The 26,824-nt window shown below is 44.2% G+C and overlaps 1 protein-coding gene across 5 annotated transcripts in view; it reads left to right on the top strand.

Moving 5' to 3' along the window:
- The window catches only part of LIN28A (lin-28 homolog A), a 66,033-nt gene extending 40,076 nt beyond the window's left edge, over nt 1–25,957 (top strand). For 3 of the 5 annotated variants that reach the window (XM_061596955.1, XM_061596954.1, XM_061596953.1), the window contains exons 3-4: nt 17,749–17,933; nt 20,533–22,380. In XM_061596955.1, coding sequence (XP_061452939.1) covers nt 17,749–17,933; nt 20,533–20,746 — 399 coding nt within the window. In that variant the 3' untranslated portion in view covers nt 20,747–22,380. Of the gene's footprint in view, nt 1–17,748; nt 17,934–19,612; nt 19,714–20,532; nt 22,381–22,760 lie in introns of those variants that run through there. The other 2 variants (XR_009759144.1, XM_061596957.1) reach the window with 2 other exon arrangements.
- Nucleotides 25,958–26,824: the final 867 nt, after the last annotated feature.

The following is a 26,824-nucleotide window of genomic DNA, read 5'->3' as shown; positions in this document are numbered from 1 at the left end:
TTCCCCAGGGGAAGAGAAGATTGCTTTTTTGTTGCTGTTGGTTGGCTGATCTCTCAAGCACTCCTCAAAATAAACAGCGGTATTTCACATTTCACTCAGCACTCTCTGAGAGGCAGCTGCTTCCAGCAAAGAGACTAACATATGCCCCGAGAACCCATATTTACTAGAGGCACCATTATAACTCGTCCCCTGGTGCAAATTGCTGGATCTCTTTTACCACTCGGGAGATGACTTTTGAAAACATGGCCTGTGTGTTTGTGAGCATACGTCCTCGAGGTTTCAGCATCCTCTTGGGATCTCTATAAACATTAGAATCACAGTGTTTGGGGTGTATAGGTAGATGCATCTTTTTATTTTTACAGCAGGTTTTCCAACTCTGTGCCAGGGAGCCCTTGGGAGGCTATCAAGGCTTCCTCAAGAAGGTAGTAATGGTGGATGAAACAGACTACCACCCTCTTGTAATCTTCCCTTGCAATGATCAAGGATCTCTGTGTTAGATCTGTTGAGTTTGGTGTATAGGCAAATGCATCTTTATTTTATTGCAGTAGTTTTTCAAACTTTGTTCCAGAGGGCCCTTGGAAAGATTATCAGAGGTTCCTTGAGAAGGTCAATAATGGTGGACAATGTTAATATGGAAATCCAGTCAAGTCCAGTGCATACCATGCCAAATCCTGGCCAATGCACTCAAGTCAAGGTGTGAATTTACAGCAACAACCCAGTGGAACAGGGAGCAAAGCTTAACCAGTAAAGCCACAGACTCAAGATTGTAACTGACATGAATCCCTTGGTTTATACAAAGCTTAGTGATGTTATGAAAGATGATAGAATTTATAGGAAATTATTCTATCATTATTATTATTTATTTATTTATTTATACCCCGCCTTTTGGCCAAAGGCCCTCAAGGCGGCTTACAAGAAACACACATATAAAAACACAATATAGAATACATCAATAAAACAATACAATTTACAAAATACAATTTACAAAAGTTAAATAACTGCTCTTAGGCCAACAATGTAAAATGCACGACACATGATGTATTTTGAAGTATTTTGATGTACTGATGTATTTTATTGATGTATTTTTATATTTGTGGTTTTTTTGTAAGCCGCCTTGAAGGTTTCAGATGGGAGTCTTTCCCATTCCTACCTGGACCTGGAAATGCCTGGGGCCTTCTGTATGCAAAGTAAATGCTCTTCCACTGAGCTATGGCCTGTCCCTTTCTATGGTTTTTGGATCTGTTACTAATGGTAGCCCTAGAAATCCTTGTATTGAGGGGCAGGATATAAATCTTTAAGATGATAAAGGAACAGTGGTTTCTAGCAAGGCAGGCTCCAGAGTGTGGAAAAGTTTGGCAATTGTCTGGGCCCCCAAACTAGCAAAGGACCAACTGCACTACCTGTGCTACCATTTCCACTTTGCACGGAGTATTCAAGAGGACCGGATGCATCCTAAGTCTCAGTTTGCACGTCCTACCTCTCCCAGTGAAGTTGCCCTCCGAATCCTGGGGCCAGCATCAGTTTCTAGTCATTCTGGGATCAAGGTATCTTAAGAGCCACCTTCCCTCATATCCAACACAGTCTGTGTCTGTTGGAATTGCTTTTTGAGATGTTTATAAAGCTTTTTCCCCCAAAAGGTGTTTTAGTATGTTTTTAAAGATGTTTTGTTTTAATATATTTTAAAGTCTGTTTTTAAGATGTTTTAGAGTGTTTTTAAAGATGTTTTGTCTGCCACCCTTCTGGGAAGAAGGGCAGGATATAAATGTTATAAATAAATAAATATGAGCCTGCCTCTTGCATAGGTTGCCATCTGAGTCATTCCTCTATGCCCTTGCTTTCAGAAGAGGCAGGTGGGTACTCTGGAAAGAGTCCTTTTGGCCATTGCCCCCAGGCTTTGGTGCTCCCCGCTGCTGTTCACTCCTGGACTTGTGGTTCTGTTTGAAAATGTTTGTTCTGGAAGGCTTTTGGTTTAGAGCAGGAAGGGGGACCTTTCCCTCTTCTGTTATATCAAGAGCAGATAATCTTTTTCAGCCTGAGGGCCACATTGCCTTCTAGGCAATCCTCTGAGGGCCATATACCAATGGTGGGTGGGGCCAGAGGCAAAAGTGGGTGGACCAGTAAATGTAACTTTTACCGTCATACTGCTGGCTGGCTTCTACACATGCTCACACACCCCTCTCTGTCCTCCGTCCAGGCAAGCAAGAAGCATTATCAGGGTTCAAGTGCACATTCCAGCCAGCCAAAAACACTCCCACAGCAGCAGAGAAGAACATAAAAGCCTGCTGGATCAGGCCTGTGACCCATCCAGTCCACCATCTTGTTTGTACATTAGAAGTCTGCAAGCAGGACCTGAGTGCAGTAGCACTCTTCCCTCCCATTGTTTCCAGCAATTGATATTCACAGGCATACTGCTTCCGACAGTGGAGGTAGAACATAGCTATCGGGGTTAGTAGGCTTTAATAGCCTGTTCCTCCATGAATTTCTCTAATCCTTGCATAAAGCCATTCAAGCTGGTGGCTATCACTGCTGCTCATGTTGTTGTTGTTATGTGCCTCCAAGTCGACTACGACTTATGGCGACCCTATGAATCAGCAACCTCCAAGAGCATCTGTCATGAACCACCCTGTTCAGATCTTGTAAGTTCAGGTCTGTGGCTTCCTTGATGGAATCAATCCATGTCTTGTTTGGCCTTCCTCTTTTTCTACTCCCTTTGTTTTTCCCAGCATTATTGTCTTTTCTAGTGAATCCTGTCTTCTCATTATGTGTCCAAAGTATGATAACCTCAGTTTCATCATTTTAGCTTCTAGTGATAGTTGTGGTTTAATTTGTTCTAACAGCCATTTATTTGTCTCTTTCGCGGTCCATGGTATGCGCAAAGCTCACCTCCAACACCACATTTCAAATGAGTTGATTTTTCTCTTACCCTCTTTTTTCACTGTCCAACTTTCACATCCATACCTAGAGATCCAAAATACCATGGTCTGAATGATCCTGACTTTAGAGTTCAGTCGTACATCTTTGCATTTGAGGACCTTTTCTGCTGCTTGTGGTAAACTCCATAAATTAATTCCACAGATAGGACTAAATGGGCTCATCAGTGGGGAGCAGCATCTGTTTTAAGCTTCTGCCAAAAAGCTTACTGTTCAGTAGACCCATCTGCTCTCAGAATGAGCACATCTGACCTCAATGATCAATCTATCCTTCAGTATATGGTTATGCTTCAAATTTCCAAGTGGGAGCCACTTCTGTGGTTTGAACGCATGTAGCTACGCGCTTACGTGCGAATGGTGCAATTATATTGGAATGGGGGGGCATGTTCCCCCCCACGTTTGACATCCTCCATCCCAGACGCATGAGATGACATCACTGTGAAGCATCTGTGGCCATGGGTGAAATTGGATTTGAAAATCATTTGATTGAACCTTGTGCATTGATATCAGAAGTGGACTTGTACTAGCTTTCAGTCTATGCCAACAATGGACAGATATGCCAATCTCCAGCAAAGATGATAACTCTTCCAGTGCCTCAAAATGGCAAAAATATACCCCACTTGTGAGTGAAATTGAGTGCTCCTTATATGAGCCAATAAGGAGAAAGGTTTTGTTCTATCAGTCTAAATAGACTGATTACCCGGAAGCACTGAGACCAGATGTCTGATTAAAGACCAAAGGAAAATGTATGACTAATATACAAGGTTGGTCCTGTTTTTGCAATGGCTGAGCAAAAAATAATGGCAAGGACACAAGGGGCCAAACTAGATTGCTCAGAGGCAGATATGAAACCTGGGCTGGTGCCAAACAGTTGCAAAAGAGGGGTGAAAGGGTGGGTTGGGGTTAAAGAAGTGCTTAATCCTTCCCCTAACCCTTACCACTTAATTTCTGCAACCCTCTCCCCTGCTGAGTGCCCCCCCCCCGAATATGTGTGAGAAATGGCTGGAGAAGGGGTTGCAGAGAGAAAGTGGCGAGTGGGGAAAAGTTCCACACTTCTCAGCGTGACCTGTTTGCCTGATCAACAGAGAAGCACAGTCTGCTTGTTGCTGTTTAGGCACCAGCTTAGGTTGCTGACTTTCAAAGAGCCTGCGCTGGAAAAGGTGTGTTTAAGGTTCTAATGTAACTGCTGAAGTCCCAGTCTGACTTTGGCAGTGGTGAATGGCATGCCCAAGGGTGTCCATAGGAATTTTTCTGGGGGTGGGTGGGTGGTAGGCAAAGGAAAACACCGAAAGGAAGGAGCAGGCTAGTTCCTCACAAAAAATTGAGAATAGTTTCTGTACATTTTTTGCCTCTGGTCTCAAATGCTAGAAATATCTCTCTTTTTAAAAAAAGAAAGCTAGGAATCTGGAGATTATGGTTCATTGGTGGTGCAACTGGCCCCCTTCTTGCCCTCCATGTGGACACCCATGCCCAAGTCTAGGCATGTGGTGAGTCCATGCTAAAGGTGAGACCTGAGCACCTCTTTTAACTAACCATCTGGAGGTGCTGTGATGCTAGTATTTTATCCTCAGCTTTCGTCCCATTTGGATGGATTGCCCAATAGTTTCTTTGGGCACTGTGGCTGTAAAATAAAACGTTTAAGTCCTATTGATTGATCAGATAAACCCGAAAGCCAGGACAATGAACATCAGCCCCAGTGTCAACACGCTGCTCCATTGGGGATCTGCAACCCAGTCCACCGATGCACTGTCTTTAAAACTGTTTTTGTTTCCATCACATACTGATCCGTGCTGGGAGGCTTGGTCTGAGTGCTGTCATTTTAACTTCCCATAATGACTAACAGCAGTGCTGCACAAAAGGCATTGTGGGAAATTAAAATGGATCCCAGCCACCTGGCTGTGATTTGAGCAGTGCTGTAAACCCATTGCAGCTGTCACTCCCAAATAAGCCCACCAGGGGTCACCGACACAGGAGGCATACCTCCACTGTAGGGCCCACAATGAAGGCACTTTGCCAAGGTGCTTCCAAAGACCTGGAGCTGGCCCTGATGAAAAATAACATGAAATATTAACTGCAGAGAAACCTAAGAAAAACCAAAACCAAATGAGTAACGATACACCCAAATATTAATCCTTGAACAGTTTCTGTTCCTTCTTAGGGCATTGCCCTCCAAGCAACAAATTGCACTGCGAATACAGTGGAGGCTGGTCCATTAGGTCAAGTGGGGCTCTCTGACATATTTAATGTTATTTTATTTCTTGCTATAGTAACACTGACCTGTTTTATAAGCAAAGCTCAGTTTATCTTAAGGTGACATATTTTATTTATTCATTTTAGTTGTGATTTTTGACATTGTACTGTACTATAGTTCCCCCGAACTACAGTTCCCAGCACCCTTAACAAACTATAGTTCCCATGACTCTTTTGGGGACATCATGTGCTTAGATTATGCATTGAATATGCCTGAAATGTATAGTGTGGATCTACCTAGCATGGCTGGGGCCGATGGTAGTCTAAAACATCTGGAGGGCACCAGGTGGACGAAGGCTGACTTAGAACAGCAGCACATTATATACCTTTATTTGGCACTGGTAAGGCCTCATTTTGAGTACTGTGTACAGTTCTAGACACCACAGTTTAAGAAGGATGCAGACAAACTGAAACAGGTTCAGAGGAGGGCAACAAGGATGGCCAGGGGACTGGAAACAAAGCCCTATGAGAAGAGACTGAAAGAAATGGGCATGTTTAGCCTTGAGAAGAGAGATATGATAACATTCTTCAAGTACTTGAAAGGTTACCACACAGAGGAGGGCCAGGATCTCTTCTCAATCATCCCAAAGTGCAGGACACAGAACAATGGGCTTAAGTTATAGGAAGCCAGATTTTGACTGAACATCAGGAAAAACTTCCTAACTGTTAGAGCAGGAACCAATTATCTAGGGAGGAGGTGGGCTCTCTAACACTGGAGGCATTCAAGAGACAGCTTGACAGCCACCTATCAGGTATGCTTTCAGTTGGATTCCTGCATTGAGCAGGGGGTTGGACTTGATGACCTTTTAGGCCCCTTCCAGCACTTTTATTCTATGATTCTATGATATGCATGTTTAGTCCCACTGTCTCCAATGGGGCTTACTCCATTATTTAGGATTGCACCCTAAATATATCCTTTCCCACATTTTAATGCTTGGAATAATTTCATCAGCCTTCATCTTACTTTGTTTTACTCAATATACTCAATATTTTTACTTAATTAGCAAACAAAAATTAGAATGGCCAAATGGCAATGAGTGATAGTTCAGAGCATATGGAAGAAGATATTAAAATGCTCTCTGCTTTGGATGGTAGAAGGGGAGAGAAGCAGTCTTGACAGTGAGATGTCCAGTCAGCACAATTGCTGGACACTATTTTAAAATATGGGTATTCTCTGGCAATTGGGCTAGAGGGAAGTTAAGTGCAGTCACATGTCCTAGGTTAATGAGCAACTCATGAATGGTGGGCATGCCCCATTCAGGTTTTTTTTTTAAAAAAAGCTTCTATTCTAAGGAACTGTTGTGTATGGCAGATGGTCTGCCTGACAAGGAATGACAGAGGGAGGTGCTTGAGCAAGTCTTGGAAATGGTTAACAGGACAGGCAGAAATATATTATTCAGAAACAGATTAAGAATTACCATAGGGCTCGTTTTAATACTAAGATGTCACTGTCTCTTGCCCTCATGCCTCTCCCCCCATCGTAAGCACGAGGAAACTTAATCCACTAATGTAATTTTGCAGAGCTGTTGTAAGTACTCCTGAGATAATGTATGTGAAATGTTTTGAGCACTGAAGTGCTATATACATTTCAGTTAGTTTAGTTATTATTTCTGTCCCATTTTTCTCTTACCGTAATAATCAAAGTGGCACAAACTAACAATGGAGAAATGACAGGGTTCAAAGAAGCACATTTAAATGTGATGCATCCTTCAAAAGAATAAAACAACTAATAATGAAAAGATTAAAGAGGCAGCAGTAGTAAAAACGCCCAGCATTTAACAAATAAAAAATTTTAAAGTTAAAAAAAGATTGTAGTTGAAAATAAATTAAGTGGGCCCCATCTTTTGTAGTTGCCTGTCTGGGCCACATCTGCACCTTACATTTCAAGCACTATGAAATGGAAATGTACTGCCTTCAAGTAGATCCCGACTTATAGAGACCCTATGAATAGGGTTTTCATGGTAAGCGGTATTCAGAGGTGGTTTATTATTGCCTCCCTCTGAGGCTGAGAGGCAGTGACTGGCCCAAGGTCACCCAGTGAGCTTCATGGCTGTGTGGGGATTCAAACCCTGGTCTACCAGGTTGTAGTTCAACACTAACCATTACACCATACTGGCTCTCTTAAAGCACTATGATACCACTGTAACGTGTCATTACTTTCCCCAAAGAATCCTGGAAATGATTGCTACAGGCTACAATTCCCAGTAACAATGGGTTTAACAATCAATCCCTCTTCCCAGGGAACTCTGGTAATTGTAGCCTTGTGAGGGGAAGAGGGCTCTCCTAAAAACGCTTAGCACCCATAACAAACTACAGGACCCAGGATTCTTTGGAGGAAGCCATGATACTGCTTTAAATGAAGTGAAATGATACTGCTTTTAATGTAAGGTGCAGGTGTGGCCTTGATCTATAACATAAAATTGCAGAAAGTGCTTTGAGAGGGGCTTCCTTCTGAAGATGTCAGCAGAAACTCGGAGCACTATCTTGCCCTGTGCTTCCAAAGGGGCTTTGCAGGCACTGCTGCCCAGCAGTCCCTGGAAACACCCTTTCACCCCAGCCCCACACTTACCTGCTGTACAGGCAGTGGTGTCACTAGGGAGGTGCGGTGGGTGCGGACCGCACCGGGTGACACCATGAGAGGGGGGTGACACCCAGAGCTGCCCCTAGGCACCGGGAAGCGGGGCAGGCGCAGAGCTGCCCTGCCTGTGCTAACACGTGGAAGGCATGGGAGAAGAGCAGGGAAGGGTGCCGAGCTGGATCTCCCGCGGGGCGGGGCCTCGAGCGGTGCTACAGCCGATTACCAGGCAGGCTAGGCTGAGCTCACTCTTTGCCAGGTACGGCAGAATGCCCCACTAATCAATGGCCAATCACAAGCTCAAATCCTTGATTGCCCCCCCCTTAAGGTTTTAATAATCCCTTCCCCGTAAATTTGCGTACGGTGAAGGGCTGGGAAGGAGAATTGGTGCGGTTGTTGCGGCAGCTGCGGTTTAAGTTCCAGCGGTGTGCGCGTGCGCACTTGTAATGGCTTTCTCGGCTGGGGGGTGAGGAGGGGCTGAAGCCTCATAACTTTGAATGGTGATCTGCCTGTGTGTTTGTTGGCAACAGCTAGGGGTTCTTCTTGGGATGAAGGTTGGCCCGTTTTCTGGCAAGCAGCTGTATGTCTAGGAGTAGAATGTCGATTCTTGAAGCAGGGTTGTATTTCTCCCATGTAGTAAGAAGTTGTAAATGTAATGATGAAAGTAGCATTGGTTGCATTTCTGCCTGCAATGCAGCTTTCCAAGACATAGAAACTTGCCCCTGAAAAGAGCCCCCCCCTCTCATTTTTAATGGGCAAAGAAACTGTTTAACCATCATTTAGAAGGTGGTTCTTTTTTAGACCTATGGGAGCTATCCTGAAGTGGAGTGGACTGTCAGTTCACTGTGGATGGGGATGTTTGTTTCAGGTGTTCCCCTATGAAAGGTATTACCTATAAATTAAACAACCACCCTGCCACCTCAGGAAGAGCCCAGCTCACTTCTCTCTTCCCCCAACCTTACTATAGGTTTAAGGAATTGGTGGGCTAGAAAAGTGTATTCATTTCCCTTCTAACTCACCCACTCCCTGAAAATTCCACTGTTTTCTCCCCCTACTGAGTAGGGCCATCTCTCCTTCAATCTTTGGGTTTTGTACAGAGAGCTGTGAATGAGCATTAAGGCAGACAGACCTATGGCCGAGGAGTGGTCAGTGCCAGTCACTGCCGCAGATGATGCCCATTCAAATACCCCACCTCTCCAGCAAAGGGCAGGATGCAGAAAAAGCAAGGTGCATGATTTCTAAAATATTATGAATGGGCAGTTATGCTGGCTGGTCATCATAATCCAGGTAGGTCAAGGAGCCTCCATCTCTACTTCACCTGCATGAATGTCAGCCCAGGTCTCTGTAAAGTGTTTTGTCATTGTATGGTGGAATAGGCAGAAAGAGGGCAATACACTTTGCAAACCTCATTTATGCACCAGAGCTGTCTGAATCCTCAGACCTCCTGATTAGGTCCCAACTACCATATTAAAAGGCAAGTTACACATTCAACACTACAAAACAAAAACAAAAACAGAATGAATCACTACAAACTGGTTTATTCTGTGGGGTTGTCTTGTTACCTCACACACACAAAAAGGGCAAAAATCCATTCCTGTTTCTCCCACGTTTGTTTCAGGAGTAATTGAAACTAAGGTGGAGCCTTTTCGTTGTTGCTACCAATGAATGCGGGTCAGCATCTCTTACTGATCTAATACAAATACCTTAGAGATCTACTAGTAGAGACCTCAATCTAACTTTTGCCCACCCCTGGACTATACCCATACATACACCACCACCACCACCATTGTGTGCATCTGGCATCTCCACATAAAGAGCTTAATAATGATCTTAGTGATGCATTTACCCGGGGACTCCAGAACTCAATATATATATATATATGGATAGACTAGAAACAAGCTCACTGTTCTGCCGGTTCCAATGTGTCTCGACCTCTCTCTTCTTAAAATGGCACATAAACTATGTATACACTCTCACACACACAGACAAATGCACATACATATTGATTGGTTTATTGCATACATATATTTCTGCCAAGGCACTAAGGGCAGTTTACAATTTTAAAAAACCAAAAACAAACAAACAAACACCACTCTCTCTCTCTCTCACATACACACACACACACACACACACTTACACTTAAAGGAGTCCAGCTCAGATGATATGGCTGAGATTATGTAACTCAGGAATTAGTTGTGGGGTGCCGCAGGGTACCATCTTGTCCCCCATGCTCAGGGCCGGCCCAAGGCATGCTGGGGCCCTTGGGCATCAGCTTTCCCCAGGCCCTGGTGTGTGTATGTGTGAGCACGCCCCCACCTACCTGTCACCTGTCTTATAGCATTGCCATTAACCAAGATGGAGGCCATTACTAAGGATTCTGTATGGTCTGGTATGGGAGGAGGTCCATGGGGGTGACACCATGAGTTACCGCACTGGGTGACACCAACCCTAGTGACGCCACTGTCTACAGGATGCCAAAATGGGGAGGTCTGGCAGGCCTACTAAGGCCCCACCCCTCACCAGCAACCTGATACTTTTTAACTGGAAATGCCAGGGATGGAACTTGGGATCTTCTGCATGCAATTCATGTGATACACCACTGAGCTGTGGTTCCTCTGTTGTGGAGGTCTATGGACCACCAGTAGTCCACGAGCTTCATTCCGGTGGTCTGTGGTGCATCCACATTAAATATTCATATTGATTTTTAACTATATTTTATTTCTTATATTATCTTTTATTCTATTACAGCTGAATATAAGAAATAAAAGAAGCAATGCAAATACAATTAAAGGTATCTAGTATTGCGCATTACGATTGCTTCAACATGCAGAAAATTCATTAAATGGTCCACCAAGACTCTCAGCCATTTTCAAGTGGTATATGGGGGGAAAAACTTTAGGAACCCCTCATCTGTGGTGTTTAAGCAAACTGGAAAGGCAAAGCTGGCAAGAAGTAATGTGAACTCTGGATGAAGACTAGAGAAAGGAAGAAAACACAGTGGAGCTGGAGGTAGTAATGTAGGGTTGCCAGGTCAGAAGGATCCCAAATCCTGAGATTTCAGGAGCGGGCCCCAGTGATGTCATGGGGTGGGCCCTAGTAATGTTTTGGGCAGGCCCTAGTAATGTCATTAAGCATCAACCATAGTTTCAATTCTCTGATCGAAAATTAAGATAGAAATCTTGGCTAAATGAGGGTGTTCCCATGTTCAGCTGAAGTGATGGGATCATTCCTTCTCACCTGCCTTTTAATGTGGCTGCTCCAAACTTCTTTACAGACTTGACCTTTCACTGCAGAGAGAAGTTTGAGAAATGAGTAAGAGTTAAGAAGTTTCTCTGTCCTTTTCTACCTACCCTGTGGGCTGCTATAAACTCACTTTGACAGCCAGCCCAATTCCACTGAGTAATAATTGACAGAGAGAAAACACATGGTTTCGTCTGAGCTACAGCCCTTCCCCCCTTTAAAAAAGTAAATTTAAAAATTGTTCTTCTCGATCACTAATGAATGCACAGCATACCTAGGTCAGATCCACACCATTCATTTAAACCACATTCAACACACATTTGCAGCACATGAATCCCACCACAGAATCATGGGAACTGTAGTTTGTTAAGGGTGCTGGGAACCATAACTATGAGGGGGAAACTACACTTCCCAGGATTCTGTGGCGGAAGTCGTACACTTTCAGTGCAGGTTGGATGTGCTTTAAATGTATTGTGTGGATCTGCATTATTTCATATTTTAATTAAGTTTTAAAATTGAAATCAGCTAAAAAGTTTACTGGGTGACCATTGGGTACTCATAATCTCTCAGCCTAATCTGCCCCACAGAGTGAAAACAACAGAGGGGGACCAGGACCACCCCAAGGAAGAATGGCACACTTCAATGTAGAGGAAATAATAATATGCAATCTGCCATTCATTCAGATACTTATTTGGACATAGCATAAAGAAATATTTATATAAGCATGATTGTCAAAGATGTTTGTTATTTACACAACCTGTAAAGATATTTATAGTGCAATCCTATGTCTGTTTATTCAGAAGCAAGTCCCAATGTATTCAATGGGGCTTAATGAAACGGAAGCACGCACAGGACTGCAACCTCAAATAATAAGGAATTTCACTCACCCAACCCAAAATTCAGAATCATGCCACTGTAAGCTGTTTTGCAACTGTTTTATATTTGTTTTATGGTTACTGGATTTTAAATGGATTTATTTCTTGTTGTGAGCTGCCTTGGTTTCCAACCCTACCTCACAGGGTTATTGGACAGATTCCATATATGCACACATTGGAGATGTAAAAATAATACACCCCATATAATAGTTTGTCAAAACCAGTTGGTCATTGCAGAACTTTTTTTAAAAAAAAGTAAATCAGTATTAGTTTCCTATAAAATAAAAATAGTGACACCTAGGTAAGCCCTGCCTAATTGTTTTAAAAAATAGGATTGGAGGAGGAGAGAAAGATTTACAACACACACAATCCTTTTCTACGTTCATTCAAAAGTCCCATTGATTTACAGCACAACCCTAACCATGTCTACTCAAAAGTAAGTCTTATTGAATTCAATGGGGTTTACTCCCAGTATGTGGGATTAGCATTGCAGCTTCATTCCCAGAAAAGCGAGTATAGGATTTAAAGGTTTTCAAAACAGGCTATGAATTAGACAAATAAACTGCCCTCTTCAACAGCCCAGAAAATTTTAAACTTGCCTCCTCAAAATTAGAAAAGTATAACACATTGTAATAATAAACTGCATGTACACTTCTTTTAAATTTCTGTTCAAAAATTATTTGAAAGATAAAATGTGTAATATGCTGTTTTTGCAAGTAATTTAAAAAACCCTGAACGTACACTTTTATTATAATCATAAATGCAATTGTTTACAGTTAACAATTGCTTACCAAAACCCTGCTGTGATTTTTTTTGTTCTACATCTCTTGACCTGAACACAATTTATGAGATTTTCAGACAAGCAGAAAAAGACAACCATTTTCTGGCCTTGCAATGTGTTCTAGCTATTGCCTATATGTCAACAAATCCCTTGTCAGTCACAACCCTGACTTCACTTATTTGCTAAAAACATGAAAGGGTGGGGTTGGAGCAGCCAGCTAACAGCTCATTTAACAGAAGTTGTGGGGGGCGGCTGACATTTTGGTGTATATCTCTTGAACCAGACCACCTAGAAACTTAATGTTTTAAAAAATGAAAGCTGAGAGTCAGGAGATTGGGGTGACTCACTGAGAGGACCCCAAACATCTAGAATCTCTGGCTGAAAACCGGAGATCTGGCAACCCTAGTGGGTGTAATCTTGGGATAGGAGCTTTTACAGGTTCAGTGTAAAATATCCCAGTCCACTGAAAACCTGAGCTTGGAGACTGACTGCCCTACTAAAAAACCCCACACACCTTTATTTTTATTGCAAGTTTTTTATAATAAAATATAGGCAGGCTAGAACCACCTTGGCATTTCTTCTTGAAATGAAAGGTGGTATCTAAATCATTTTAAGAATAATGATAACTCCAGAAACAAGCACACAAAAAGAGGGGTATTAACAACCTTTTTTTCCGGAGTCATTTAACTGTCAAGAGTCATTTAACTGTCTAATCTTAATCTTATAAAATGGTACAGGAACCAAGACCTGGTTAAGTCACCCTGGTTTGAGACTTTTGACCAGCAGAGTCTTATTCTAGCAACATCAACAAAACAGATGTCCTTATGAAAGACGCAGGGAGTTTGATAGTCATTTCACCTAAGATGAAATTATTGTGGAACTCAGAATCTAAACCCTCTTTTTCTATAGAAACTCCCTCAAAGGGGGAGGTATATGACAGTAGTAAATTGGGTGCTCTAGGGACGCACATACAGAAATCATTGATCCATTTTCATTGGTTAGAAATGGATTGGAGCAGGTGTTAGGGGATAACCCTTAGAGACATTGGGTCCTTTGCAGATGTTATAAGCCCAGCAGTTCAATGGAGACTTACAATGAAGTTGATTGAGTTTTAATTAGTTGAAATCTATGTGTTTTCCTTCTCCACACATGCTTGCAATTTATTTCATTATTTCTAAAAGTATTTAGATAGCTGCCTTTCCCAAAACTTCAGGGGGTGTCCAAGTCTGAGAATAGGCCCCATTCAATGGGGCTTTTGAGTAAGCATATATAGTTTTGTGCTGTAGGGCTGCAATCCTAAACACACTTATTGGGCAGTGAACTCCGATGACGATGATGTATTTATTTATTATTTGATTTATATTCCGCCCTTCCTCCCAGCTTGAGCCCAGGGCAGCAAACAAAATTACTAAAAATACTTTAAAACATCATAAAAACAGACTTTAAAATATATTGAAACAAAACATCTTTAAAAATATATTTTTTAAAAACTTTAAAAACATCTTTAAAAAAAAAGAAAAGGTTTAAAAACATATTAAAAAGCAGTTCCAACACAGGAGCAGACTGGGATAAGATTTCAACTTAAAAGGCTTGTTGAAAGAAGAAGGTCTTCAGTAGGTGCCGAAAAGATAGCAGAGATGGTGCTTGTCTAATAATTAAGAGGAGGGAATTACATAGGATAGGTGCTGCCACACTAAAGGTCCGTTTCCTATGTTGTGCGGAACGGACCTCCTGATAAGATGGTATCTGCAGGAGGCCCTCACCTGCAGAGTGCAGTGATTGACTGGGTATATAAGGAATAAGACGGTCTTTCAGGTATCCTGGTCCCAAGCTCTATAGGGCTTTCTATACCAAAGCTAGAACCTTGAACTTGGCTCGGTAGCTAATAAGTAGTCAGTGCAATTCTTTCAGCAGCGGGGTGAAATGTTGGCAATGCCCTGTCCCAGTGAGCAGTCTCGCTGCTGCATTTTGCACCAGCTGCAGCTTCCAGACCTACCCCAAGGGCAACCCCACATAGAGTGCATTACAGTAATCTAGCCTGGAGGTTACCAGTGTGTGGACAACAGTGGTCAGGCTATCCCAGTCCAGAAACAGCCGCAGCTGTCTTACCAGCCAAAGCTGGTAAAATCACTCCTAGCAATTGAGGTCAACTGGGCCTTTAGCAACCAAGATGGATCTAGGAACACTCCCAGACCACAGACCTGCTTTTTCAGGGGGAATACGACCCCATCCAAAGCAGGCAACTGACCAATTATCCGAACTTGGGAACCACCAACCCACCGCCTCCGTCTTGCTAGAATTCAGACTCAGTTTATTGGCCCTCATCCAGCCCATCACTGAGTCCAGGCAGAGGTCCAGGGCTTGCATGGCCTCTGCCAATTCAAATGTTACAGAGAAATAGAGCTGGGTATTGTCAGCGTACTGCTGACACCTCACCCCAAATCTCCTGGTGACCGCTCCCAAGGGCTTCATATAGATGTTAAACAGAATGGGGGAGAACAGCACAACTGCCAGGGGGCCGAAAGATAATCACCCGATGCTATTCTCTGAAAATGACCCTGGAGATAGGATCAGAACTACTGTAAAACAATCCCTCCAATATCCATCTCATCAAGTCAGCCCAGAAGGATACCATAGTCAATGGTATCAAAAGCTGCCGAGAGATCAAGTAAGAATAATGGTCACACTCCCCCTGTCCTTCTCCTGATAAAAGTCATCAGGGTGACCAAGGCCGATGCAGTCCCATAACCAGGCCTGAACCCAGATTGGAATGGGTCAAGATAATCTGTTTCATCCAAGAGTACTTGCAATTGCTGCACCACAATCCTCTCAATCACTTTCCCTAAGAAGGGGGTATTTGCGACCAGTTGGTAATTGTCACAAACCAATGGGTCCAGGATGGGCTTTTTCCGGAGCAGTCAGATCACTGCCTCTTTCAGGGTGGCTGGAACCACTCCCTCCTGCAACGATGTGTTGACCACACCCTGGATCCACCTGGTCAAATTCCCTCTGCAGACTTTAATAAGCCAAGAAGGGCAAGGGTTGAGAGCACCTTGTCCACATCATCAGGCCACATCAACTGAAACTGTTCTCAAGAAGTTGCAGCAGACGTTGCACTGGACACCTCACTGGGGACTACAGTAGATGTGGATGTGGCATCAAGATTGCTATGGAGGTGAACAACTTTACCCTCAAAGTGCCAATTCGTAATGGGCCTCCGAAGGATCTAAAACTCCATTTCCTGGAGTTGATGTCAACAGACCCCTGACAATACGGAAAAGCTCAAGTGGACAGCTACTTGAGGATATGATGGTGGCAGAGAAGTGAGCCTTCTTCACAGCCCTCACTGCTGCATAGTAGGCATGGTTATGATGTTTTACATGTGCCTGATCAGCCTCACAGCACGTCTTTCACCATTTGCGTTCTAGCCGACATCCAGCCTGTTTCACTACCCTTGGCTGCTTTGGTGTTGCCCCTTCAGTGGAGATCCTGCTGGCAGCAGACCTGCTGCCCAAGGGCAGCTAAGCTTTTATGCCCCCTGACCCAGCCAGGAGTTGATGCAAGAGGCTGCAAGATTAACTGCAGCCTCTCCCTGGAGTCAGGGTCAGGCAGGGGGGTCCCATTCCTTGCAGCATTTACCAGGAACTTCAGCTGTCTCAAGAGACAGCAACCCAGAGGAACGAGCGAGCAAACACCCAGATGCTCAGACACTCACTCACAGGGCAAGTCTTCTCCAGTCCCCCAGTGCTACAACATGGAGGCAAGGAGAGCTCAACAAATTGAGCATCAGACCACAATCGGGGATGTGGGTTTTCAACTCTGCCACTGATGGAATGGGAAATCTTGGGCAAATCTCTACCCTTTTGTCTGAGTTCTACTGTTTAATGGTCCAATGTCTTTTTTTAGACAATAATTTGGAGCTGAAATTTGTTTGTGCAGTTGAAGAGCTGATAATGTGCAGCTTGAAAAAATGTGGAAAGTATACACATTAGGTGTATGTGTTGATTAAGCACTTAAATGATAGGCAATGTCAGAGACAGCATGTATATAAAATTATATAAGAGTAGAATGCACTCAGTTTCCATAGTTAAAACAAACTGCCCAAACTACCTTCTTCTTTTTGACCAGAACCTCCTCTTCTGCACCTTCATCTCCAGGCAAATAACACTTTGTCATAAATACCCTTAAAGTACTCCTTTTTTTGCACCTGTTAGTTATTGAACTTTAGCTGATTCATAAATGAATCATCGCTGTATAGTAGATAAGAACTACTGACACTTACGGCGAAACCGCCACTGATATAGGATGTAAGCAAGGAACAAAGCACGCTTTGTGTTCTTTTGGTACTTTTTTAGTGCTGGTTGTCTAGTGCGGAATTTGTGTAGCTGGAAAATGTGCCCTGGGCTCCTTCTGGGAGGGAGGGTGCAGGGGTGTAGTTGTACAGGGTCTTGGGGAATCTTAGACCCCTTACTTTTTCGGGAGCCAGGCCCAGTAGGATCCTTAAGTCTCAAACGTCCTATGAGCCAATCAGCATGAAAGAGCAGTGTGTTGGCCACTGAAAAGTGTCTTCTAACATGCTTCTTTGTCCTTTCCTGCTGATTGGAGTCAATCAGAGTGAAAGGAGGTGAGTCAGCATGTGAGAAGATTCTTTTCAGTAGCTAACACATTCCCCTTTCATGCTGATTGCTTCTTAGGGACATCTTGTTGTAGGAAAAGGCATTAACAAGGATAGAGAAGCAGAAAGCAGTATTCAAACCTGGCCAGATTATTCTATAATATAATGTATAATCTTAGAAGGGATATGGCTGTGACTATCATGAAGGGACCCTGCACTTCTGAATTTGCCACTACCCTACTGGAAGGCCAGAATATAAATTAAATAAATAAAATCTGCTTTTAAAACCCCCTGTAAGGATTGTGATTTCATGGAATCAGATGGAACCAGAAAGGACCGCAAGTCTACCTTTGTTCCAGCGAGACTGCCACTGTGTGCAGGTTCCTCTGTAATATTCCGTGAAGGTTCCGCCTTGCTGTCATCTGTCACGACTTCTGTTGCAGTTGACCTCATCTCCTCCCTGCTTCTTTTCTGGCCTACAGAGCAAGCTCCACATGGAAGGCTTTCGCAGCCTGAAGGAGGGAGAGGCAGTCGAATTCACCTTCAAGAAGTCCTGCAAGGGTTTGGAGTCCATCCGAGTCACCGGCCCAGGAGGCGTGTTCTGCATCGGCAGCGAGAGGAGACCCAAAGGGAAAAACCTCCAGAAACGCAGGCCAAAAGGAGATAGGTAAGGCTTGGTGCAAGCAAGAATACCAATAGCCACTGTACTTGCAAGACTCTGGGTATTCTGCGTGCTGGAGGTCTAGTTGCATGTGGCACTCATGGGTTGGCCTTGCGGGTCTTTTTAACGGGAGAGGTTTACAACCAACATCTGTAGTATGACTGTCATATCATAAAACACAAAAGGGAGATCTCTGCAGACACCACTTGCCATGACACCATTTTGCAAGACTTTGCCATAGAGAAGTGGGCACGAGAGGAGAAATAGAAATCCCAAACCAGGGCATCGGATTAAATTCTCCCCAATTTAGATCTAATCCTTCCCTGCTAGTCTGATCTCCGCATCAGCCACCGTGGGGCAATGAAGAGACCCAGAAGCCCTTTAAACCTCCCTATTGCCTTACAAGGCTGGTGCCATACTTCAGGAGGCCTTCGCATAGTGCCCCCCATGGGCCCCCTACTCCCCTTATAGATTTCATAGACAAATAGGCTGAGGCATTCCATTTTGGGCGAATTGAGATGGTGTGTGGCCACTGCAGATGGGAACCAAATTTTGCTCCCATTCAAAAGTGGCACTGCTGCCCGCTCGTTGATGAAATGGCTGCCCAGGAGCCCAGCAGGGAGGATGGCAAGTGGCAGCATGACTGGATCAGGCTGGAGAGGGGCCCCTCTGAGCTTCTGGGGCTGTTAGCCAGTGCCTAGCTTGGCTGAATGCTGGCGCCAGGCCTGCAGCCATCTATATTTAAAAGGCCGCACCCCAGGGTTCCATTTGCAGGAATCAAGACTGCCACCTTGCCAGAGTTTGTGCTACATTAAAACCAAAGCTGATCAACTCAAAAAAGCTTGAGCTCACTTGCCATTTGGCGGCTTTTGGCTCCTCTGGATGGGGATTGGCAGGCCTTTAAATGAATGGCAGATGCAAATTTCCAAGGAAAGGGCAAAAAACTCAGAAGTAAAAGGTCAGAGGTCAGAAACACCCAGGGCTGAATAGCATGGACGAATGCCCCTGTTGTGCAAATATGTGTTTGCAGGATGGAGCCGCATGACTGATTGGTGGGCTTTCCCCTTTGTGCAGCTAGATTGGAAAAAAGAGAGAGAAATCATAGTAGAGACTCACCACAACTGGGTGTATGTTTTGGACTACAGTTCCCATCATCCCAGACCATTGGCCGTGTTGACTGGGGCTGATGGGAATTGTAGTCCAAAACATCTGGAGGGCACCATGTCGGGAAATGGACCATTGGTCCATTTAGCCTAGTGCTGTCTACAGTAGTGTCAGCAGATCCCCAAGATCCTAAGAAACTTAAGGGCTTGTAACCTAGGATCCTTTTACTGCATATGGCAGTGGGTGTAGGCATGAAAAGCATGTGCTTCACCAGTGAGCGGATAACCCTTCGTCATGAGGAATGCCTTTCTCTACTTGGAGATGTACTTGGAGGTGAACAAATGTTATCTCCCTCATCTTTACCACATATATCTTTCTTGCCTTTTCACAGGAGGTGTTTACAATTGGTTTTTGACAAAGCGATAGCAGAACAAGGTTGCCCCCATGTGGTATTCATATGTACTGTTCACACATTATACACATGCTGTGTATCCTTGTATCCAAAAAAGATTCATAGGGTTGCCATAAGTTGTAATCGACTTGAAGGCATATAACAACAACAGTGTATTCTTAATTCTTAGATGCTCCTGGTACATGCTGCTGGAACAATGAAAAAAAGCAATACTGTAATAAAAAATATACAGAAAATAAAGAGAACAGTATGCAAAAATTACAAAATACAGTAAGTAACAAATTAACAGCTGCATCACAGGGCAAACCAAGCGAAACTACAATGAGGATGTCAATTAGACTTCCAATGTAACCAAATACCGGGGTGATGGTGGTAAAGAAAACAAGACATACAGTCCTGCCTTCCCTTCCATTTTTATCCTCACAACAACCCTGTGGGTTGTGTAAGACTCTGCTCTGGAGGAGAGTGGGTTGTTGAAGCTGGGTCTCTCCAGTACTAGTCTAGCTCTAACCACTACACCACAACGGGACTCGCATTAAAAACACTGCAATAAAACAATAATGCTGCAACAGCAACATTGAAAGCAGTAATTCAACATGAACAGCTTTAAAAGCAAGGGTACAAGAGTAATCAGAATGGCAGAAAGACAAATAAAAGAAGAATGATCAACCAATCTCCCTCAAAGGCCCTCTGGAACAAAGCAGCCTTGAATTGTTAAGAGGAAACTTGCCTGTCAGACCTCCTTAGGCAGGAGGGTGCCTAAAGGGTTCCTTCCATAAAGAGGGTGCCACCACCATAAAGACCCTGCTCTTTGGGCTCATCGCTGCAGTCTCAGTCAGTCGATCTACCTGCAGGTTTGAAGCCTCCAAAGATCTTTGTCACATGGGTAGGCTCATACGGAAGCAGCAGTTCTTTTAGTATCCCAGACCCAGAGCATTCAGGACTTGTAAGTGCACTAACTTTTTAGTGGTTTAATTATATCTTTCTTTTCAAAAGGAGAAAGTTGAAGGCTTCCTGAGATCTTTAGGAAATTGCACTTGGTAACTTCCCCCTCTCATTTCCCCACCCTCACCCCTTTCTCCTTCCCAGATGCTACAATTGTGGTGGCTTGGATCATCATGCCAAAGAATGCAAGCTCCCACCACAACCAAAGAAATGCCACTTCTGCCAAAGCATCGCCCACATGGTGGCCAACTGCCCCGTCAAAGCGCAGCAGTCACCTAGTTCTCAGGGAAAGCCAGCCTACTTCCGGGAGGAAGAGGACATGCACAGCTCGCCCCTTCTCCCCGAAACCAGGGAATGATGTTGGGGAAATCAGTAGGGGATCTACCAGATCAACAGGCTTCAGGGCATCAAGTTGGCAAAAAAGTGGGAACAGTGAATAGCCTCTGCGTCCAGGCTTAGGGAGGGCAGGCACCGGGCAAGAGAGCAGCAGTTTTGAAAATGTGTAAGTGCTTGGCAAAGCTGAAGGTCTGAGAGACTGGATGTCGACACAGCCCTCCTCCCTTTGTTTCAGCATGGGAAGAGTTCTGTGAATCCTGTCCTCTGTCGTTCAGTTCTGGAAAATGGGGATTTCAATCCAAAGAATAAAGCTGAAAAATCTAGTTCAGGGATTTTAGCACATGAGTAAGGTAATTGAGAGTAGATAATTTCCCCCCGTCCTCCAGCCCTTTTGTGGCTGTATTCCTAAGGCAATATGGTCTCGGGTGAGTGGCAATTGCTACAACATGGCACTCTCCCGAAATGAAATCTTTAGAGCAGAGATGAGGAACCTGGGGCCCTCCGGATGTTGCTGGACTACAACTCCCATCCTCCCCGACCATTGGCCATACCGACTGGGGTTGATGGCAGCTGGAGTCTTAATAACATCTGGAGGGCCACAGAGTCCCCATCACTGAATTCCGGGATTGTTCAGGACCCTATTTTTAGAGTCTAAATCATTCATCTCCATTTTCTCCCTTCCTAGTTGGGAACCACAGACAGATACAATATTGTGGCCTCTGTATGTTCTTCCAGCCCGTATCTGAACGGGGATTCACCTGGTCCATATGGAAAGATGTAGGCCTCAAGGTTTTGAGAAAATGTAAGGCAGTCTGTGGGTAGGTAACACCAGCATTTTAAACACTGCTCATATCAGGGATAGGCAAAAATGATTTTTCACGAGCCATGTTGCTTTACAGAATGTAAAAAAATAATAACCGCACTCACAAATTTGAATTTGACTAATTTTTAATTTTTTTTTTACATTTTCTGGTTCCCAGAAGCCTGACAGGGAATTTCACATGTGATCCATGATGCTAAATTTAAGCACAAGGGCTCTGAGTTTGAGTCTTTCCTGTTTTAGTTTGAACTCCCACTCATCAGGTAAAAGCTGCTGTTCCTTTGCCTCGTGCCTGGTTTCCCTACCGCAGCCTTTAATTTATTATGTTCCTGGGACAGCTGGACTTGCCGACGGGGGGGGGGGCATCTCCCTCTCTGCTCTGAAGCCATGATGTGAAACCTGCACTACGACGTGCGTGTATGACGTATCTTTGGGTTTTTTCTTTTATGTTTTCTTTTTTTTTTTTGGAGGGTGGGGGTCAATGTTCATTGTTTTTGTTTTTAAAAAAGTATAAATATTCTGTTTTGTATTTTTGTATATTTTAATCTTTAAGAGATAAAAAAGGAAGAAAAAGGGAAAAAAAGAGGACATGATTACTGCAATGTATTCTCAGGTATTCTAGTACATCTCAGGGATGGAAGAACCTCAGCAGCTTCTGGGGCTGAACAGCTTGGAACCATGTGGCTCTAAAATATATATTATTTTGGCATTGTTAAGTTTAACAGCAGAAAGAACAAAAAGAGTCTTTGTTTTTCAGTTGCGGCTGGTGGCTCCATGTCAATGGGACAGTGGAATCCACACCGGGTTTTAGTCCAAACTTTCAAGGTGCTGAAGCACTTTGGGCAGCTCCTTGAAAGTTTGGACTAAAACCCGGAGTGGATTCCACTGCCCCACTGACATGGAGCCACCAGCAGCCACTGCTGTTTTCAACTTGTAGCTCACTGCGTGTGGTTGGACTGATGTGTTTAGACACTGTATTTGAACAGATTCTTCTTTTTTTCCTCTCTCACTAAGTTGGCACAGAAAAGGTTTGGGGCAAAACCCAATGGGAAGTTTCTCCTGTGTGTTTAAGCAGGAGAACTCCCCACTGGTTTGTCCCTTTGGGCCATTTAGTGGCTAAGCAGAGGTTGGCTGACAGGAGAGCACAGCCAGCAGGCATAAAGCTTGGGCAACAAATACAACCTGTGTCTCACCCCCATTTCTGTTTTCTGGGCAGGACCTCACCCCTTCTGTGTTTCCAGATGCCCAGCTCTCAAGACTGAACATCTCTATACTCACCTGAGAGCCACACCTGCATCTTGCCACCACATCTTGCCATCACACAGTACTGTTTCCCTCTCGCCAAATGAAAAGTCAAGTGTGGGTTTCTACAATGCCCAGCCATGTGGCAAGGCAAGGCAGCAAATTTTGGTTGCCACTCAAGGGTGGCAGAGTGGGAGACAGGGAGATCTTGACCCACAATCTGTCGGGAAGTTTTCCTGTGTGGGCCTCATTGAATCTTGACTACTGAGCCCTCACAGAGCCCTTGTTCATTTCAGTGAGGCCGGCATGGGAGATTGTTGCACTAGATTGTGTCCTACCTATGTTAAGGCCACATCCGCATTAGACATTTAAAGCTGTACTACACCACTTTAACAGTCATGACTTACCCCAAAGAATCCTGGGAACTGTAGTTAGGAGACTCTAATTCCCTTCATAGAGCTACAGTTCTCAGAGTGGGTTAACAATCAATCCCTCTTCCCAAGGAGCTCTGGGAATTGTAGCTCTGGAGGTGGATGGGGTCTCCTAACAACTTTCAGCACCCTTTACATTTCCCAGGATGCTTTGGGGGAAGCTGTGACTCTTTAAAATGGTATAGTACAGCTTTAAATATATAGTGCAGCTGGAGCTTAATTTAGAGCAAGGATCAGAGTGCAACTTCAGGCAGTGAAATGCCTGGGGCTGGCCGTGGCTTTCCATATCGCTCTGGCTTTTTTCTAATTTTTCTGTGCTCAAGTTAGTCAGAGAGCCTGGGTGTCCTGGGTGTGTTGTTGCGGTGCAACCACACTGAGAGCATCCCAAGAGGAGTCCAGGCATTCTGTTTTAGCCAAGTACTGCAGATGAATGGCAGCAGGGAGGCCTAGGGTGATAGTGCTCAAATTGTCTCTGAATCTTAACACCTCCACGCTAGATTCACTAGAGGGTACAGCAGGGGTGGGGGATCTTGGGCCCTCCAGATGTTGCTGGATTGCAACTCCCATCGTTCTTGCACACTGGCCATGCTGGCTGGGGCTATTGGGAGTTGGAGTCCAGCCACATCTGGAGGGCCACAGGTCCTCACCCTTGGTCTACAAGTTTAGGGTATATCTCACTTCTACATTCTGCTGTTGCAGAAAAAATGGGGGTTAATATTTTCTCTTTAGCTGTTCCTGCGTAGGGCTTACAGGATTAGTCTCTTCACTTAATGAGGACCTTTAAGAGTTCAGAGGTCATAGAAAGTTTCTGTCTTGATCTTCAGGCCCCACTCTCATTTATCACAACCCACCTTTTTTGACCTAGGTGAGGGACTTAAGTCAAACGTCAGTTGTACCTGAGGAGGGTTCCACAATGTGAGTGATGCCCTGTGTGTGGCAGAGTTCCATGTAGCTTTCAGACACTGGGAGCCTGAAGAAACCGGCAGGAGCTGGAGATACTTTGGCAGACCAGTGAGGGAAGGCATACCACTTTTGGGGAGTGGGGCGGGTAAGTAAGAAAGGAAGCAGCATTTGCAAGGAGGGATGGTTCACAGGCATGGGAAGTGGAGGGTTCCTTTGCTCAGGGTAGGGGGGAAAAGCTGCCCGCTTATCTCTTGACTTGTTGATTCGGTGGTATAGTTCCAAACACAGGTTCTGCTCTTTAGTTGTACTTTGTAGGGTAGATAAGCCAAGGCAGGAAATGGGAAGAGTTGGTTTTGACCCTTTCCAAGATGGATGAATAGCTTGGGTTGGGTGAAGTGATCTGTTATTTTGGATCAGAGTGACCAGCCTTCTCACAGCTGCTGAGATGTGAATTTACTGATAGATATTGAGGGGGACTTAAAACCATCAAAGTGGAAAGTGAAATTCTTGGCTAATCTCCAGAGCATCAGCTATTTCCTATGGGCAGAATTTCCTACCAAAGGATCAAGTACTTTGAATAACTAACCAAGGAGGCAGCACCCATTTATAAATAACCTGCGTTGCCAGACAATTTATTTCTGACAAAATCAGAGCTCAGAGCTAAGGAATTCTTTATGCTCCCCCTTGCTACATGGTCTGCAAACATTTTCATAATGCAAGAAAGCATTTGATTGTGGGCTTATGGTCAAGATCTAAAATTATCAGGAATACAGAGCCAAATATTAGATAATACTCAACTGCCTGTAGCTGAGAGCAGTTCTTCCCTCCTTTCCTTCTCTCTGTTTCCTGTGTTGGAGGAATAGTGATTGCAGTGGGGTGGGTGAAATATACTGGAAGTTGATTTGAAATTGCTGTGGGGATCTCTACCATATCTACCTCAGGATAACCTAAATGTGTCAATGGGGCCAAATGCACTGGATTGTATTATTTGCTCTGAGTTGACAGGAAAAAAAGGGATGCTTCCGCAGAGTGTGTCCAAAGATGAAAATGCTGCCCCTTCTAGTTTTTTATCTGTCTTTAAAAAACAAAACATAGTAGCATTGTTTCCCCTGTCCCATTCTAGATACTTAGTATGTGTAAATATCTTGTGTAAATCTTTCTGGCTTCTTTCCAGTTTTCCTCTTTGATGATTGTTTACAAACTTGAGGAGAAAAAAAAATGGCCATAGTATGTGATGGGCATTTGCACCAGTGGGGTGGGGTGGTGGTAGCCTCTTTGTACCTTACCACTTCGCAACTTTGCCATGAGAGCTGGTTGGGGGATCCCTTCCCATCTCTTCCTACAACCAACACGAGAATTGGATTTCTGAAACAGTGATTTATCTACTTTATATGTTGGGTGAAGAGGAACCTTGTCCTTAAGAAGTTGATGGCAGCTTCTCTGCTCTCTAGTTTTCAGAATTGTTTTGGAAAACTGTCAGGTCCGTCTCCCAGGTCTTGTTGATGAAATGATGGTTTCTGAAACTCTTTTGAATGCAAATAAATAGCTGCTTGGAATAAGCAATACCATGACCGTTTTAGACAGTGATGGACACTATGCATTAGGGGTAAACAGTGTGAATTGCAGGCAGGCTTGTGCCATGTCTGCACTCAGGGTCACTGTGGAATAGGGGGTACTGAATGTACTGGGGTGGGAAGGGTGGCAGCGGTGGGGGCGCACGCGATGACTTCTTGCGTGGCTACATGATTGTGTACTAGGAGACAAACGAATGTAATTCCCATGTTTACTGCTAGCGACCAAAGCTTGTTTTGTGTCAAACTCTTGACTTTTTATGAAGCGGGGTGGGTGGGAGGGGGGTGGGTGGGTGACTGTGTGGGGTTCTTTTTGGAGGGCGGGTGTGTGATGTCTGAGCTGCAGGACTCTGTCCAAGCAAGCAGCTTTCCTGCTGATTATGTCAAAAATCCCCATGACTACATTTCCCCACCCTAACCTGTCTTCCCTATTTTCATTTTTGTACCAGTTTTGGAAAACAATGGAAACAAATAAAGATTATGGATCATGACTTCCTGTGCATCTCTTCCTTGCAGCAAAGTGCTTGGGTCACTGGACTGAGGTCTGGCTTTGGGCATGGAGTCTTATTCTTGCTTGGCTTTTGATTTTCTGTACTACCTGCTGCAAGAACAGTTTGTGAAACAGTGGTCAACAGAGGTGGTCCTACCTTGGGACAAGGTGAGGCAATGACCTCAGATGGCAGATTTGGGGTGTGAACAAGGATCCAGAGTAGGAGGTTGGCTTAAAGCCGGTCCTACCATAAAGCCAGGTGAGGCATGAATGGGGAAGTATCTTGGTCTCTCGCCTCCGTTAGAACAGTCTCAGCTGCATCCCAAGGTGCAGCAGGCTTAGTTTTTCTCTGGATTAATGAATCTGGAATAAATAACATCCTTTGGTCCTGTACTGACAAGTATTAAACACAATTCAGAACTGCAGACCATCTTTAAGGATATGTTGGGGCAGGGCTGCATGTTGCCTTTTAAGCAATTTACTAACTCTGACTTTGGGCAGATTCCGACAATTAGTCTCTGAGCACTGGAAGCCTCTTAAAGCTGTGGCTGCTTTGAGAATCTCCAACAAGGCCCAGCTCATAGTGACCCCAAGGAAAATGGAGAGTTGGGTGACTGAGGAAGGATTTGAGGAACTGCTGGAT

This window comes from Rhineura floridana, chromosome 15, assembly GCF_030035675.1.
Source record: "Rhineura floridana isolate rRhiFlo1 chromosome 15, rRhiFlo1.hap2, whole genome shotgun sequence".
Classification (NCBI taxonomy): Eukaryota; Metazoa; Chordata; class Lepidosauria; order Squamata; family Rhineuridae; genus Rhineura; species Rhineura floridana.
Note: the sequence above shows the minus strand (reverse complement) of the source record. Positions and strands in the feature narration are given on the sequence as shown.